Below are 15,227 nucleotides of genomic sequence, written 5' to 3'. Positions count from 1 at the left end.
TGGTTGAGAAGAAACTAGACTCTCCAGGTATTCATCGATCTTAGCTTCTTGCTTCTTTGTAAGTCCTCTTCTTATTCCTTTCTTTTATTTCTTTTTCTATTTCACACTTTCATTCATCTGGTTAAACAGGATTTCCCTATATTCTAATTGTATTCACTTTCATTCGAGAATCTTTGCAAAAATTTTAAAACTTGCGATTTGCTATGTTAATATTATTTATTTCAGGAACTGCAGGATAGTTAGAGAGTACTACATGCGTGGACTTACTGCACTTTTGGTACCTTCAAAATACAGATTCAACCAAATGTACCCGCTGTTGAAGAACGCATCACAGGGTAGGTACAATGTCATTTGGAAACCCTATTATGTTTATTGAATTTCATGAAATAGAATTCTGTATTTGATTGAAGCAGGTACATTTGGGAGTTCAACACCTAAGAAACAAGAAAAGAATGAATCTTGTGGAGAAATGGGGATTGCTGCTAACAAGGACATGGTTGATCCAATTGCCACCTTTAGCAGGCCTCCTCCACTCCCTCCTGTTATAGGACCATTGGTTCTTCTCACTCTGCTAGATTCATGGTGGAACCATGATGATTCCAATTGATGGATGATAGGTAATTAGGTACCCTCTACTAGTTCTTAAATAGATTAGACAGACATGTTATGGTCTCTACTTGATGAAATACTTGGAAATGAAAATAAGTATGTTGAATGCATAGCTAAACAATCGAACCGTGATGCTCCAAAGCCTTATGTAACCGTCAAGTAGTGGAGTCACTAAAGGTGCTACAAATATATTGTATATTTTCATTATCCATCTAAGTATTGCATGAGGACTCCTTAAGAACCCTGCATCCACACCCATATATGTATATTTTTCAATGAATATGAATATTTTGTTTTGGGTGACTGAAAGGAGATGTGAGAAATCTATTGAATGAGGATTCACTCACATTCAGCTAACTGTGGGAAGTCATCAAATAACGAAGTCAGGGTCTTCAACAGAGTCTTGTTATTTTATTGATAGAACCAAAAAAGATTAATTAGATGATGCTTCTAATATCATAAGAATTCGAATGTTACAAATTCAGCTTGCACTTTTGGTGTTACCAGAACTATGCCTCCTGGCTTGATTGGTGATTCAATTACTATTTCAGCTCTCCTGAGTATACATTATTTCAGAGTGAGCACGTGATTGCACAAATTAAGACTATTAGGAGTTTGAAAATGTACCTAATGACGATGTTTTCTCCTTGTCTTGATAACCTGAAGAAGCTGCAACCTCTGGTGAATGGGATCTGTTCTTCTTTCCATTCTATCAATACCAAAAAAATCATCATCTAGCATTGGACAATATATTTATTTATTAGGAAATAATAGGAGAAAAGTTCTAGGAATGAAAATGACCCAAGTGCCAATTAGCTGCAGCAGTAAAACCATCGTCATCATCATCATGATGTTGTCCTTGGCATATTTGTCTAACTTTGAATTTGACATTTTTGCCCATGCTACAACTAAGCTGCTCTAAGAATTGCATCACTTCCTGCAAAACCAATACTCATTCATGGTCTTAGACTATGCAGTTTCTTTTAGGGTAAGTTAAGAGCTAACAACTACGGTTGAGGAATATACAAACCTTCTTTCCTTTGAACGGTTTGGTGAAGGCAAAGTCATAAAAACAAGCATCTCTAGATACACATTCACCCAGTTGCTTTAGCTTTTTCTCGTTGATACATATGTAGAATTCATCAACTTTTTCTGCCGGAGACGAGTTATGCCTGTAATTGTTGGAATCTCCCTTTGATCCAATGGCAGAAATTCGACTGTTAACCCAAGATTTGCGTAGGGCAATGCTTTTGAAACTCATGCCATGCAAATTGCATGGTCTTTTGAAAGCAAGCCTCTTGGTGATATCTGAGTTTATTCCCCGACATGAAGCGCTGATTGGGAACTTGACACTAGCAGTATTCATTTCTATATTATGATTTTTGGTTACCGAGACATTACCTTGAAGAACATGTAAATATGGCCACTTAATATAATAACATAACATACAACCACGGAAAGGAACAAAGAGCTTTCTCTTTCTAATAACCAAGGAATAAGTGCGTAGTTTGTTTAGCTTCTCCATCTTGTTTACTACTTTTCTTTTCTTTTCATTTCTGCCTTGACATGAAATCCAAGAATATTACCACATTCTTGGTCCCGTATGTATTAGAATCACCAGATACATTAAATACTGCTATATGGTAACGTTTTTATTCTCTCTGATGGCACGACAGAATATATCGCCTCATCTAAATTCTAATTATTCATATTACATAAACTCTGGTGCCATGCCAGCGATACCCTATGCTTGTAGCATCATAGGGTGAGTTGCTTCTCTGGTCTCTATGGAATAGAGTTGTTAGGAGGTATCTGTCTGACATGTCACGGACATATCAAAGAATATATATTTATTCATTCATAATGTTGGGTTGAAAGAAATGGATGCAATTATGAAAAGTCAAGATCAGATATTTGTGATACAACCACCACATAGAAGAAGACAGAGACAAAATTATAGTGTGTCCTTTTGTGTGCCCAAACAGGGGGCAGTCCTCTACCGTCCGATGACTATGTCCACATCTCAGCGTATGAAAACTGGTTGGCCAGACAAGCATGCTAAATTGCCAATTCAACAAACATCAACCAGAAACACCGATGAGAAAGTAAGATCTTTTAATCATTTTTGGTACTTGTAGTCGTGGTATTTGTCAGAAAATATTATATTGTGGACGCTATGGGGTTTGAAATGAAGGGGACAAAGGAGTAAAGAAGATACATTGTTTCTCCAAAGGCAATCTTAATATTATAACAATCATGTATACAAAAGATCAGCTATCAAATAATATATTTATATATATACAAATATATAATAAGTCAATAACCTATTTAATGACTAATTTGTTACTTATACGTAGTATTTTTTATATACTAAGCATTACCGCACCCGCACGTGTTGATGCATTCAGAATTGAAGGCTGAAAACAAGTCTGTCTGTCTCTGAGAAGCTGAAGCTGAAGTTGTGATGCGCTGCCGTTGAGGTAAAAGGGAATCTTGAACAAGTGGCGCATATTAGCTGGCATGACCCCTAACGCCCATCACTCACACAAAAATATATTAATGCAACAAATCCAAACCCTCTATATATAAACTACTGTGATGGCATCTTCCTTCATCTTCATATCCACCATACACACTTAGCCTTCTTAGATCATTGAAAACTAAAACAATGAACAACAGGGTGAGGGTGGTTCGTGTTGCTCCGGCATACGGTGGCAACAAGTTGGGAGGGAAAAAGCCACTTCCAAAAAGAGGGCAGATCAAATCAAAGATTGCAGCAAATGCATTTCATTCCATCATCTCTGTCATCTCCAGGGCAGGAGCCTCTTCTTCATCTGCCATAAATTCTCGAAGGAAAAGTTGAAAATTGAATCCATTCCAAGTCCATGCATAATTCAAAGATATTTCTTCACTTTCTTGCATGTACGTATGTATATTGTAGCTAGGCTAGGTACTAGGTAGCTACTTCATTTTCTTTTTGCTTTCGGTCACTGTAATGTCTCTTTTTTGGTGTGTTTTTGGACATGGGCCATTTCTTTGGTTTTGAGATCTCTTTCTTTAGGGGTCCCTGGGTAAAAGAAATTGGGCTTATCTAGCCCATCTCTGCATCAAAACAATCTATATTAAGAACTATCGGGCTCAAGTCCAAAAAAAAAGTATCGGGCTCAAGCCCCAACTATATGGACGTAATTAGATCTTAAATAAAACGTTGTACTCTTTTATGTTACAGTTAAACTTATTTTTGAAGCCCCGTTATATTATGTTAAAATAAAGACAACTACTCCAATAAAGATGTTAGTTTTTTGTTTGGTGTAAAGTCCTTTTGTTAACCGAAAAAAAGAAAAAAATATCTTGATGATCTTAATTTAAAAAGTATGACTTATTTGTTTAAATAAAGGTAATATTTTTATAATATAGAAAAATAAAATCCTAAAATCTATTATCTAATAGTAAAAATAAAATATCTTTACATAATGACAATTATAAAATCTTTATTAGAATATCCACCTAAAATAAAACATATCTTTAGAGAGAAAAAATTTATCTTTGATTTTTTTTTTTAAATAGGAATGATTCTATAGAGTTAGTAATACTAGGTAAATTTTCTTTTAATTAAGTTTAACTACATTTTTTTCTTTTTTTTATGCATGTTGGCATGTCATTCTTCTTCTTCAACAAATTTTTAATGTATCAACAAATTATTAGACTAATTTAATTGAACTTAATTATCAAAATAATTTGATCATAACAAAAACTAAGGTTGAGAGTAGTTTCTCTCTCAACAATCTATAATGAGGAATCCCTTTGTTGGGGTCCTTGAACCCCTAAGATCACCAAAAAAAAAAAAATCTATAATGAGAAATAAAACTTATGAAGGTATTTCTAAATTATAAAAAATAAAAAAATACAATCATGGTAAAATAGGTAACAATTTGAACATGTGATTAGTTCCATTGACATTCAACTGAAAAATTACGAGCATTTAATTCACGCGTTCTTACCATCCTTTCTTCCGCTTTATATGTAATGGTGGCTTGAAGCCTAGAACATTGTATTGAAATTTGAAAATGGTAAAAAGAAGCAACAGATATTGTAGAAAAAAGTAAGAATACAATTTGACTGATCTGCGGGCCTATTTTGTCGGTGAGAATCTCAATCTGTCGTTTAATTTAGAAAAATAATATTCACGAAAGTTGTCGGTTGAAATGAAGATTGAGTTTTGCAAAGTTTAGGAAGGAGGAAAAAATGATTAGAAAGTAATTTTCAAAAGGATAAAATACAGTTAAAACTTTCCTAATAAGTGTCGTTGGTACATATTAGCTAAAAAGCTCAAACAGGTTTTAAAAGGAGAAAGGAAGATATGCATGAAAAAGGTTAAAGAGAAGAATCAGTATTAAAATTTTGTTGTGTGTGATAATTAGTAAGTAATTAGCAGTAAAGTAAAGGAGAGAAAATCCAAAGTGTTGAAAGGTGTGATTAGATGTCGCAGCAATAGAAAGTATTGGTTAACCAACTCCCAAAAGTAAAAAACATAAAAATAGGAAGATATGGCTATAATGTTGCACTTCAATCTGAGGACTGTAAATTTGGAAGTGGCTATTCTGATGAGTGAAGATGAGAGTAAGACACCACATATTTCTAAAAAAATTGAAGTTATATAATAGTTAGGGTTCTGCTCTGTTGTGTTCTTCTGCTCTGCTCTGCTCTGCCTTGCATTGCATTGCATGCTCAGTGATTGTTATCTTCATTGCAAGACAAGCACAATGAAGGATTCATCAGAAAAGCTGATTTGGGATCAGAAAAGCGCACCACAGACACGAGCCTCTCCCACAGCAAAGATGATGGTGTGGACCATCCTCTTCGTTTCCCTCACCTACGTTCTCTACACCTTCAAGCTCGTAAGCACCTCCACCACCTGCAGCCACGGTCCATTCTCCATCAACCGCATCTCCTCTTCTCCGTCTCCCTCCAATGCCACTGTCCATTCCCCCATCGGCTCATCCTCCCCCACCAACCTTCGCCACGTCGTGTTCGGAATCGCCGCCTCCTCCAAGCTCTGGGAGCATCGCAAGAACTACATCAAGCTGTGGTACAAGCCCAAGTTGATGAGAGGGGTGGTCTGGCTCGACGACCGAGTCAAGACCCACCGCAAAGAAGGCCTACCGCCGGTGAAGATCTCCACCGACACCTCCAACTTCCCTTACACCAACAAGCTGGGCCACCGCTCCGCCCTCCGAATATCGCGGATCGTGACGGAGACTCTCCGCCTGGGCCTGAAGGACGTCCGGTGGTTCGTGATGGGGGACGACGACACCGTCTTCGTCACGGAGAACCTTCTCAGAATTCTTCGGAAATACGACCACAACCAATACTATTACATCGGTAGCTTGTCGGAGAGCCACTTGCAGAACATATTCTTCTCTTACGGCATGGCGTACGGCGGCGGCGGCTTCGCCATCAGCTACCCTCTTGCGAAGGCTCTGCAGAAGATGCAAGACCGATGCATTAAACGTTACCCTGCTCTGTACGGCTCAGATGACAGAATGCAAGCTTGTATGGCGGAACTCGGTGTTCCACTCACAAAAGAAATCGGTTTTCATCAATACGATGTGTATGGGAACCTCTTCGGGCTTCTTGCCGCACACCCTGTGACGCCATTGGTATCACTCCACCACCTGGACGTTGTTGAGCCAATATTCCCCAACGCCACTCGGGTGGAAGCTCTGAAACGCCTCACCATTCCCATGAAGCTTGATTCCGCCGCCCTCATCCAGCAATCCATCTGCTACGACAAGAACAGCCGCTGGACTGTTTCCGTTTCTTGGGGGTTCGCCGTTCAGATATTCCGCGGCATGTTCTCCGCACGCGAGATGGAGATGCCTTCTAGAACCTTCTTGAATTGGTATAGGAGGGCGGACTACACTGCCTATGCTTTCAACACGCGTCCCGTTAGCAGAAACCCGTGTCAGAAGCCATTTGTTTTCTATTTCTCCAAAGCCACATTCAATTCCACACAGCAACTCACTCTCACTCGCTACGAAAGACACCGTGTCCCTCATCCTGAGTGCCGCTGGAGGATGCCTGACCCTTCTGCTATCGACAATGTCATCGTCTACAAGAAACCGGACCCCCATCTTTGGGATAGAGTAAGCATTCTTCTATTACTTACTAATTACATTCAAAACTCACCAAACTTTCATTCTTTTATTTTATTTATATATTATTTGAATTTCAGGCGCCTAGGAGAAACTGTTGCAGGGTCATCAAGTCCAACCACCAAGGAACAATGGTCATTGATGTGGGTGTATGCAAGAGCGGTGAGGTTACCGAAATTTAATCACCCTAATCACCTCACTAATTTATATTAGGGTGGGACATTCTTATGCAGCAGCAGCTTCTTGTCCATATTCTTAGGGCTAATTTCTTTATATTTGTATTCATTATTGGGCTTCAACGTTTAGTTTTCTTCTTTCTTTTTCTTCTTCTTCTTTTTTTTTTTTTTAAATCTGGAGCTCACTGAAATTGAGTGGGTTGTGGAAGGAAAGGTAGGTGTAAGGGGAAAAATCAGGTTCGCAGTTTATTACTGTTATTTATTTTTGCTTACAATTGTGTATTTTAATTTAATCAATAATGAAGATGGGATAACAGAGATGTTCAATTTGTAAACTGAACCCAAGAGAATCTTCAGACTATGCATGCGTGCATCTATGAATTTGAGTGTAACACTCAGCAGTAGTACATATTAGAAAGTGAAATAAACAATTATAGATGATGTATACTTGCCAATCTTATCTAAAAATGTTGCTACAACAGAAAGCGAGTGCTGGGAATAGACGGCTAATTTTTTTTTATATGAGACAAAGTTTGGTGTAATGCTGGGTTATGGAATTTCGGGGAGTTTTACACCGTTGTGATGGCGTTCAGGTGAAGGGAAGAAATCGGACGGTCCGATTTATTGCAGTTGAAAGGGGACACAAATCGGACCGTCCGATTTGTGGTTTATGGAAGGCAGTGCATGGAAATCGGACCCACCGATTTCATGCTTTATATTCAAATTTTTTTAGATCCAAAGAAATCGGACCCAGCGATTTCTTTGTTGGATGAGAAAAAATTTTACAAGTCATGAAATCGGACCCAGTGATTTCTAAACCATCACACTTGCTTAAAGCACCATGTACTCTCATACCCATGTGATACTCCATCTTCTTTCCAATATGAAAAATAAAAAAGTGGGAATAGACACTTTCTTTGGTAGAAAGCATGTTAGGGGAAATACTTATTTCAGTGTTAGTTTAGATTAGTTTTTTTAATAAAAAAAGTATTTTTTTTAGATAAAGTATTTTTATTTAATTTAAAATGTATTCATATAAGTTTTTTAGAAAAAGTATTTTCATAAAAAAAATAATTTTTTTTAAAAGTTAACAATACCTTATTTTTAAAAAAACATAAAAAAATGATATTTTTAATATTTGAAAATCTTTTTTAAAAAAATTTATTTAAATATAAAATAATTTTTGTCTATTAAAAAAATATTTTTTAAAAAGATGAAAAGAATAATTTTTTTTTTAAAAAAATCAATTTAAACTAACTCTTATTTTGTTATATCTTTTTCATTATGTTATTCCATTCTTAGGGCTCGTTTGGGTGAGTTTCTAAGAAAAGATATTTTTTTGAGTTATCTTTTTTTTTTTAAAGATCTTATGGAAAAGTAAAAGTAATTTTATGTTTGGTATCTCATGCAAAAAGATCTTTTTATCTATCAGTTATGTTTGGGTATAACAATATAAAAGTATTATTTTATTTATTTATTATATAAAAAACATCTTTTTTTTAAGAAAAAAGATCTTTTAAAAAAAGATGTAAATTACAACTTTTCAAAAAAGATATTTTTTTTTATTTTTCTAGTACTTTTACTTTTACTATTAGAAATTTGCCAAACACACTAAAAAATGAAAAAATATTTTTTTTTCAATAAAAAAACATCTTTTTTCATTAAGATAATGAAACCAAACAAGCACTTAATTAGTTTAGAGATTCCCTTCAATATATCTTTCATGAAAGGAGCTTTTTATGGTGAAAAAAAAGCATATTGAGGAGCTTAAAAGATTAATTTAGACAAATAATTATAAGAAATTAATTTTTCATTAATTAATATTAATTAACTTTTAATATAAAATTTAAAATTTAGAATAAAGATAAAATTTAAAAAATCGAATGATCTTTATTAACTAAAATAAGTTGATTCTATAGTTGAACTCATCCATCCACAGCAATTCAATGTTCTTACTTTATTAATAAATTAATTGTCTTCCATGTTAGTTTTTAAATTTAAATTTAAAAAATCAAATAAAACTAACTTCAAACAGATACGCATTTCCTACTGAAATGGAACAAAATAAATTAACTCATTTACTCTCTATTCTCAGAAGTAAAAACCCACAAGAAATTCTCCATTTCTAGAAAAATGTTATATGTATTTTTTTACATGTCTTTCACTTTTAGCATTAAAATAAAAGTGAAAAAAATATTTTATTTTTTATATTATAAAAAAAATTAAAATAGGATAAATATAATTTCTCTTATTTCTAATACTAAAATTATTTTTTTTATTTCGTATCTCGCAAATGACTAAATTATTATAAATTTAAGTTTTGTTTAAGGATTTGGTTCTAGTAAATAAATTGTTGTATATATATATATATATATATATGATAGAATTTAAATTTTAACCCTTAATTAAAAGAACGAATGAGTTGATGATCAATCAATAAATCCAAATTTGTTATGGTACAATAATATTATGATGTGGATGCAGCATGTCATTTACCACTTCTCTCACTCATTTTGGATTGACAAGCACAGAAACAGTCACCAACAACTGCTTATTATCCTCAGCAATCGTTTTGCGTCACATGCGCGCTTCACATTAATAGTAATGCATGGAAGCTAATAAGCTAAGCGATGCGATAAGGTGATGATGAACAAAGAAATATATGGTTTTGTATTATCAGAATTTGTCACGTGTATCGTACTCAAACACGTCCGGCATAGAAGAGGATAACTCTTTGATGCCATGCATCGTGGAAAGAATATAAATCCATCTTCCTCATTCGTTTCTTCCTCCATCACGTGAAACCTAATTAAAATACAGACAAAGCAAACGTTTAAAATTGGATTTCTCTATTTCCACTTTCTTTGCATCCTTCTTCCAATTTGCAGCTGAGTAATGAATGCATACGGGGACCAATCCTCATGCAATGCTACCTACAAATTAAGCTAATAGCTAGAGTTTCTCCGATTCATTCATTCATTGCATTATTGTTAATTACCTAGACCATTTTTTCAGAATAGATGTAGACTTAATTGTAATTACTTATTCACTTTAGTATATGTCAATCAGAATAAAAATTAGTTTAATTTGTTAATTATTTAATGTATAATTGTAATTAATTGTAAAAATAATACATAAAGAGTACATAAGAGTACATAAAATATAACCATTAAACAAACGTTTTCAGTTTTTCATTTTTGAACTTTTAATATTTGACTTTAGTTTTGTAATAAACGGGGAGAGATTCTGCTTCGGATTTGCTCAATGTTGGCTTAGAAAATGGCAATTGAAACGCGTGATGAATCAAAACAACGTACTATTATTCATGGTGTTGGAATCTTTCAATTCAGATCATTACTAACATCCACACAAATTTTATAATGAAGAATATAATGGCAGAGCAATACACAAGTTTGCTTTGATAATATGCAAAAGCGCCAAAGGAGAATTGAATAATTAACAGAAACTTTTTCCTAAAGCCTATCACTTTCGTGCTCAGAGTCTTAGCTGTATGTTCCAGTGGCTGTTTGCAATTGATTCAAGCATAGCACACTTCACAGTGAAAGATTTCGTAGAGGGTGGTCCTCTATCTCAAACTATTATTTTTTCTGTTGGTTAAATAACAGTCAAAATTACTACTGCTCTTGTACGCAAACAAAAATAATTGTTGTATCTCAAACCTAAGTACCTGACATATATTACTTTATTTAAGCTCAAAACTACTTCAATAGGGTCCGGTGTATGAGGAGGGATATGTAGCCATCTCTGCTCTGCCCTATTTACAAATATTGATTAAAATAACCTATCTCATCTTAATATTATGTTTTTAACTCTTTTTATATTAATTCATATTTGTAATTCAAATGATATAGTTTATAATTTAATGTATTTTTTCTTTGAAAATTAAGAATAAAAGAAGATACAATTAATTAATTATCTTTATGAATGTTTTTTAAGTTATTGGGTTTTCCCTTATAATTTTATATTTTACAATAGTGAAATGTCCACCGAAAAATAAAATATAGAGAAAAGGACAAATAGGTCCCTAATCTTTTGCCTCGCAGATATTTTCGTCCTGACCATTGAAAAATACTTTTAAGTCCCTGACCTTCACAAAACTTGGACGGATCAGTCCCTAACAGATAATTTGGACGGATCAGTCCCTGACCGAGGCATTTGGACGGAGGGACTGATGCGTCCAAGTTTTGTGAAGGTCAGGAACTTAAAAATATTTTTCAATCGTCAGGAACAAAAATGCCCGCGGGACAATAGATCAGGGGTCATTTTCTCTAAAATATATTACACACAATAAAAAAAGTGAAAAAGTATCGATGAAAATAAAATAAAAAATAATGAGTATATATTTTTGTTTTTTTATTGTATTTTTTTAACTTAATAGAATTTTAAGGTGAATACTCAGTTATTTTTATATAAAGTTGATAATTAAGAATTGTTAGGTGATTTTGATAGATTTGACTAAATTGTCATCTAACAATTTTTTTATTATTAACTTTACGTGAACATAACTGCATATGTATTTCTGTAAGTAAAGTTAGTATGCAAACTTAATTTTGTTGAATGATTTATACCTTTCATTGCACATCTGTATGTTAATTTACGCACCCTAATAGTGATTAAAAATACTATGCGTTATTAATTGTAAGATGTTATAACTTATCAACTTTTTATTTTATTAAGTTTTTGTTAAGGGAAATTGAGATAGAGGTAAGTAACTATGGTTAATAACATAATAGATCTGCAATGAAAGGTATGAATCCTTCAATGAAAGTTTGCAGGCCAACCGTGAAAAACAATTCAAATTCTATTAAGTTAAAAAAATACAAAAAAAAAAAAACCTCATGCGTTGACAAATCGTTTCCAAAAACAAGATTCTTTCATTTTCTCCATTTTTTTTATTTTTGGACACCCATCTATTTTTTATGTCATGCTCATGCGTTTTGGTCCATTTAGACTAAAGATTAGGGATGTATATACGCCGGGTAAAATTAGATTTGTCTTAATCTAGACCTGACCTTAAATATATATCGAGTCTATTTTTTGGATCATAATCTGATTTTAAACCTAATGAAACTTATACACTTTCGAACCATAATTATATCGGATAAAAACTGTTCTGAGACTTACCTAGAACCAGGGTGATTTGGGCCTGAACATGAGATACAGACGCCTTTAGGTGAAAGATTCGACGTCTTCTCCTGTAGGGATGAAGTTATCCAAATTCTTCGTAAGGAGGTGGGTGTGGTACCTGCAAGGGACTCTGATACTTAAGTTAGTAGGGTTTTAGGTAGGTTTTTAATATATTGGAGTTCGAAGAATACTTGAAGGTGTCTGGATATTTATAAGTATAGATGTAAAGTCAATAACCACCTTTGAAGTAGTTTTACCTTTGATGGTAGGTTTGTTACTCCCTTTTGTTAGGACAGATTTGCTACACATCCAAGTAATATTGTCATCCAAGTCCAACCAAGTAGATCTAACACCAACAAAAACTACTCTCATTAAAAAGAGCGTGATTACACACGCACACATCATTCTTCCAACCAAGTCATTTACGTTCACGCGCTACGTTATCGTCATCGTCTTCGCATTCCTTCTCCTCCTCCTTCTCCTCCTTTCTTCCTACTCCTGCTCCTACTCCTTCTCCTTCTCCTTCTCCTTCTCCTTCTCCTTCTCCATCTCCTTCTCCTCCTCCTCCTCCTCCTCGCGTGTTTTCTCCTCATCGTCATTCTTTTGTTGTTGCTGTTATTTCTGTTATTGCAGTAGAAGGTGAGGAGAAATAGTTTTGAATTGTGAAGGACAACGAGTCCAAATACACCTTAATTCACTCAGAAATGAACCGAAATTATATAATGATTGCAACACAATTAACTCAAAAATGAATCAAAATTACATAACAATTGCGTCATAATTAACTCAGAAATGAACCGAAATTTACCATAATGATTGCGACACATAAATTCAGTTCGAAAACAAGCACACAAACAAGACTGAAGCATGAACAAAAATACATCCAACATCAATTTTAGACCAGACAACGTCATTAATATGTTTCTTCTTCTTTTTTATTTGATATTTTCTTCTCTTTTTTTTTTGTTTTATTCCTCTCAAGAAAGTAAATCAAAAAGAATTTTGAGAAAACGAAATAAGAAGGTGAAGATGAAGAAAAAGATGAAAAAGAAGAAGAAGAAGCAGTAAAAGATGAGGAGAAAGAGGAGAAAGAGTTTTGAATTGTGTAGGAAAACGAATCCAAATGCACATTAATTCACTCAGAAATGAACCAAAATTATATAATGATTGCGATACAATTAACTCAGAAATGAATCGAAATTACATAATTATTGTGACACATAAACTCAGTTCGAAAACAAGCACACAAACAAGACTAAATCACGAACAAAAATACATCCAAAATTAATTTTGGATTAGACAACGTCATTAATATGTTTCTTCTTCTGTTTTGTTTGATATTTTCTAGAGAGTGAAATAAGAATAATTATAAGAAAATGAAAAAAGAAGGAGAAGATGAAGAAGAAAAAGATGAAAAAGAAGAAGAAGCAATAGAAGATAATGAGGAAGAGGAGAAAGAGTTTTGAATTGTGTAGGACAACGAGTCCAAATACACCTTAATTTACTTAGAAATGAAGTGAAATTATATAATGATTACGACATAATTAACTCAAAAATGAACCGAAATTACATAATGGATTGCGATATAATTAACTTGGAAATTAACCGAAATTACATAACAATTGCGACAAAATTAACTCAGAAATAAACTGAAATTACATAATGATTGCGACACATAAACTCAGTTCGAAAATAAGCATACAAACAAGACTGAATCGTGAACAAAAACACATCCAAAATCAATTTTGGATCAGACAACATCATCAACATAGCAAAAATTCAACAATAACAATAACGACGATAACGATAACAACGATATGTATAAGAAGAAGATGACAATGATGATGATGATGATGATGATGATGATGATGATGATGATGATGATGATGATGGAGGAGGAGGAGAAGGATGAAAAAGAAGGAGGAGAAGAAATTGAAATGAGAAAAGAAGAAGAAAGAGGAGGAGGAGGAGGAAGAAGAGGACGGTAATGAAAGTGAAAATTATAAAAAAGGAGGAGAAGAAGAAGAAGACGTAGCATTAGGGGTAAAAATGCATGCACGAATTTGAAAGAAAGTGGGAAAAGAATCGCGTGATCTAAATCACTTGGATGAATTTAGATGTTAAAATTGTTTAGATGTGGAGAATAATTCTTGTTAGGGAGGTTGTTGATATCTCTTTTCTAGATGAATAGAAGAGATTGTAGAAGTTAGTTACTGATTCAGACAAGTAGGGCTAGGCTAACATCGCCGTGTTCAACCTTTATGAGGTCAGGTAGGTGTCTATCCGGATAATATCTGTTGATTAGCCTTTATTCATTTTGGGCCTAACTAAATAGTGGGACAGGGTATGAACAAAAACCAAGTCTTTAATAATAATTTGTAAAAAGAGATAAAAATTTACTTGTTAGTTGTTACGAAGAAGTTGGTAGCCAATATTAAACTTGAATCTCTTCATGAATCATAGTTACATGCATCTTTGTATTTCTTTCCTAATTTCACAATTTTTATTAAAAATAAATGAATTAATTTATAATTAATATTATACAATATTAATTAGAAAACACAAATTCAAAAATAAAAGTATTACCTCCTTGGATGCTAGTATGGGAACATATTAAATTTTCAACAATTATTTCATATGATAAAATTCACGTAGAAAAATATAATAAGTACTAACTAAATTTTAAAATTAAAGTATAATCACGAATCAATACTAATAATACCAAATATTTAAGTCACACATAAATAACACAAAATATTATGCATTAGTCTAAAGTCTTATACTTCCTAAACACAAAACGTTAATTTTAAAATATGTATCTTCACTAGGCCGGACCGGGCCGAGCGACCCGAACTATGACTCGGACCTGATTGAGATATTCTTCCGAGTGTTATTTTTTTCTCCCAGGTCAAAACTGAACCACTTTGGGTCTGAGCTAATGTGTGCAAAAATACTCCGAGTCCAGACCTCATTCTTTGATTTGCTTTTATTTGCCCATCGAAAGGAATTGAGTTATATTTAAATCTTAATTCACAATTAATCAATTCCAAGTGAAAAAAATGAAGTAAAATTCTCAAGAAATATAGCTAACCAAGTTCACACATTTAATAGCAATTAGTAAGCAATTTACTATAATTAG

The 15,227-nt window shown here is 33.6% G+C and overlaps 2 protein-coding genes across 2 annotated transcripts; one reads left to right on the top strand and one right to left on the bottom strand.

The window, feature by feature from the left end:
• Positions 1-350: 350 nt before the first annotated feature.
• Positions 351-2,276, bottom strand: LOC112749680 (uncharacterized). The gene is made up of 6 exons (XM_072218708.1): positions 1,640-2,276; positions 1,411-1,546; positions 1,237-1,318; positions 1,114-1,165; positions 957-1,011; positions 351-852 (listed from the first exon to the last, which is right to left on the bottom strand). Exons 1-6 carry the CDS (start codon positions 2,132-2,134, stop codon positions 674-676), a joined length of 999 nt encoding a protein of 332 aa, XP_072074809.1. The 5' UTR covers positions 2,135-2,276; the 3' UTR covers positions 351-673.
• A 2,585-nt stretch (positions 2,277-4,861) lies between these two features.
• LOC112749679 (uncharacterized) lies at positions 4,862-7,280 on the top strand. Its single transcript, XM_025798016.3, has 2 exons — positions 4,862-6,755; positions 6,845-7,280. Exons 1-2 carry the CDS (start codon positions 5,334-5,336, stop codon positions 6,944-6,946), a joined length of 1,524 nt encoding a protein of 507 aa, XP_025653801.1. The 5' UTR covers positions 4,862-5,333; the 3' UTR covers positions 6,947-7,280.
• The last annotated feature ends 7,947 nt before the right edge of the window (positions 7,281-15,227 follow it).

This window comes from Arachis hypogaea, chromosome 15 (assembly GCF_003086295.3).
Source record: "Arachis hypogaea cultivar Tifrunner chromosome 15, arahy.Tifrunner.gnm2.J5K5, whole genome shotgun sequence".
Taxonomy (NCBI): Eukaryota; Viridiplantae; Streptophyta; class Magnoliopsida; order Fabales; family Fabaceae; genus Arachis; species Arachis hypogaea.
The sequence above is the reverse complement of the archived record's forward strand: the minus strand, read 5'-3'. Positions and strand labels throughout refer to the sequence as shown.

Bases quoted from the DNA above. Each gene is read 5' to 3' on its own strand.
- LOC112749680 (XM_072218708.1), bottom strand. From the start codon at position 2,134: ATGGAGAAGCTAAACAAACTACGCACTTATTCCTTGGTTATTAGAAAG. The intron at 1,547-1,639 runs GTTTGTATATTC...TTGGTTTTGCAG, and splicing joins AACCGTTCAAAGGAAAGAAG to GAAGTGATGCAATTCTTAGA. The intron at 1,319-1,410 runs GTCATTTTCATT...TGGTATTGATAG, and splicing joins TGCAGCTAATTGGCACTTGG to AATGGAAAGAAGAACAGATC.
- LOC112749679 (XM_025798016.3), top strand. From the start codon at position 5,334: ATGCTCAGTGATTGTTATCTTCATTGCAAGACAAGCACAATGAAGGAT. The intron at 6,756-6,844 runs GTAAGCATTCTT...TTTGAATTTCAG, and splicing joins ACCCCCATCTTTGGGATAGA to GCGCCTAGGAGAAACTGTTG.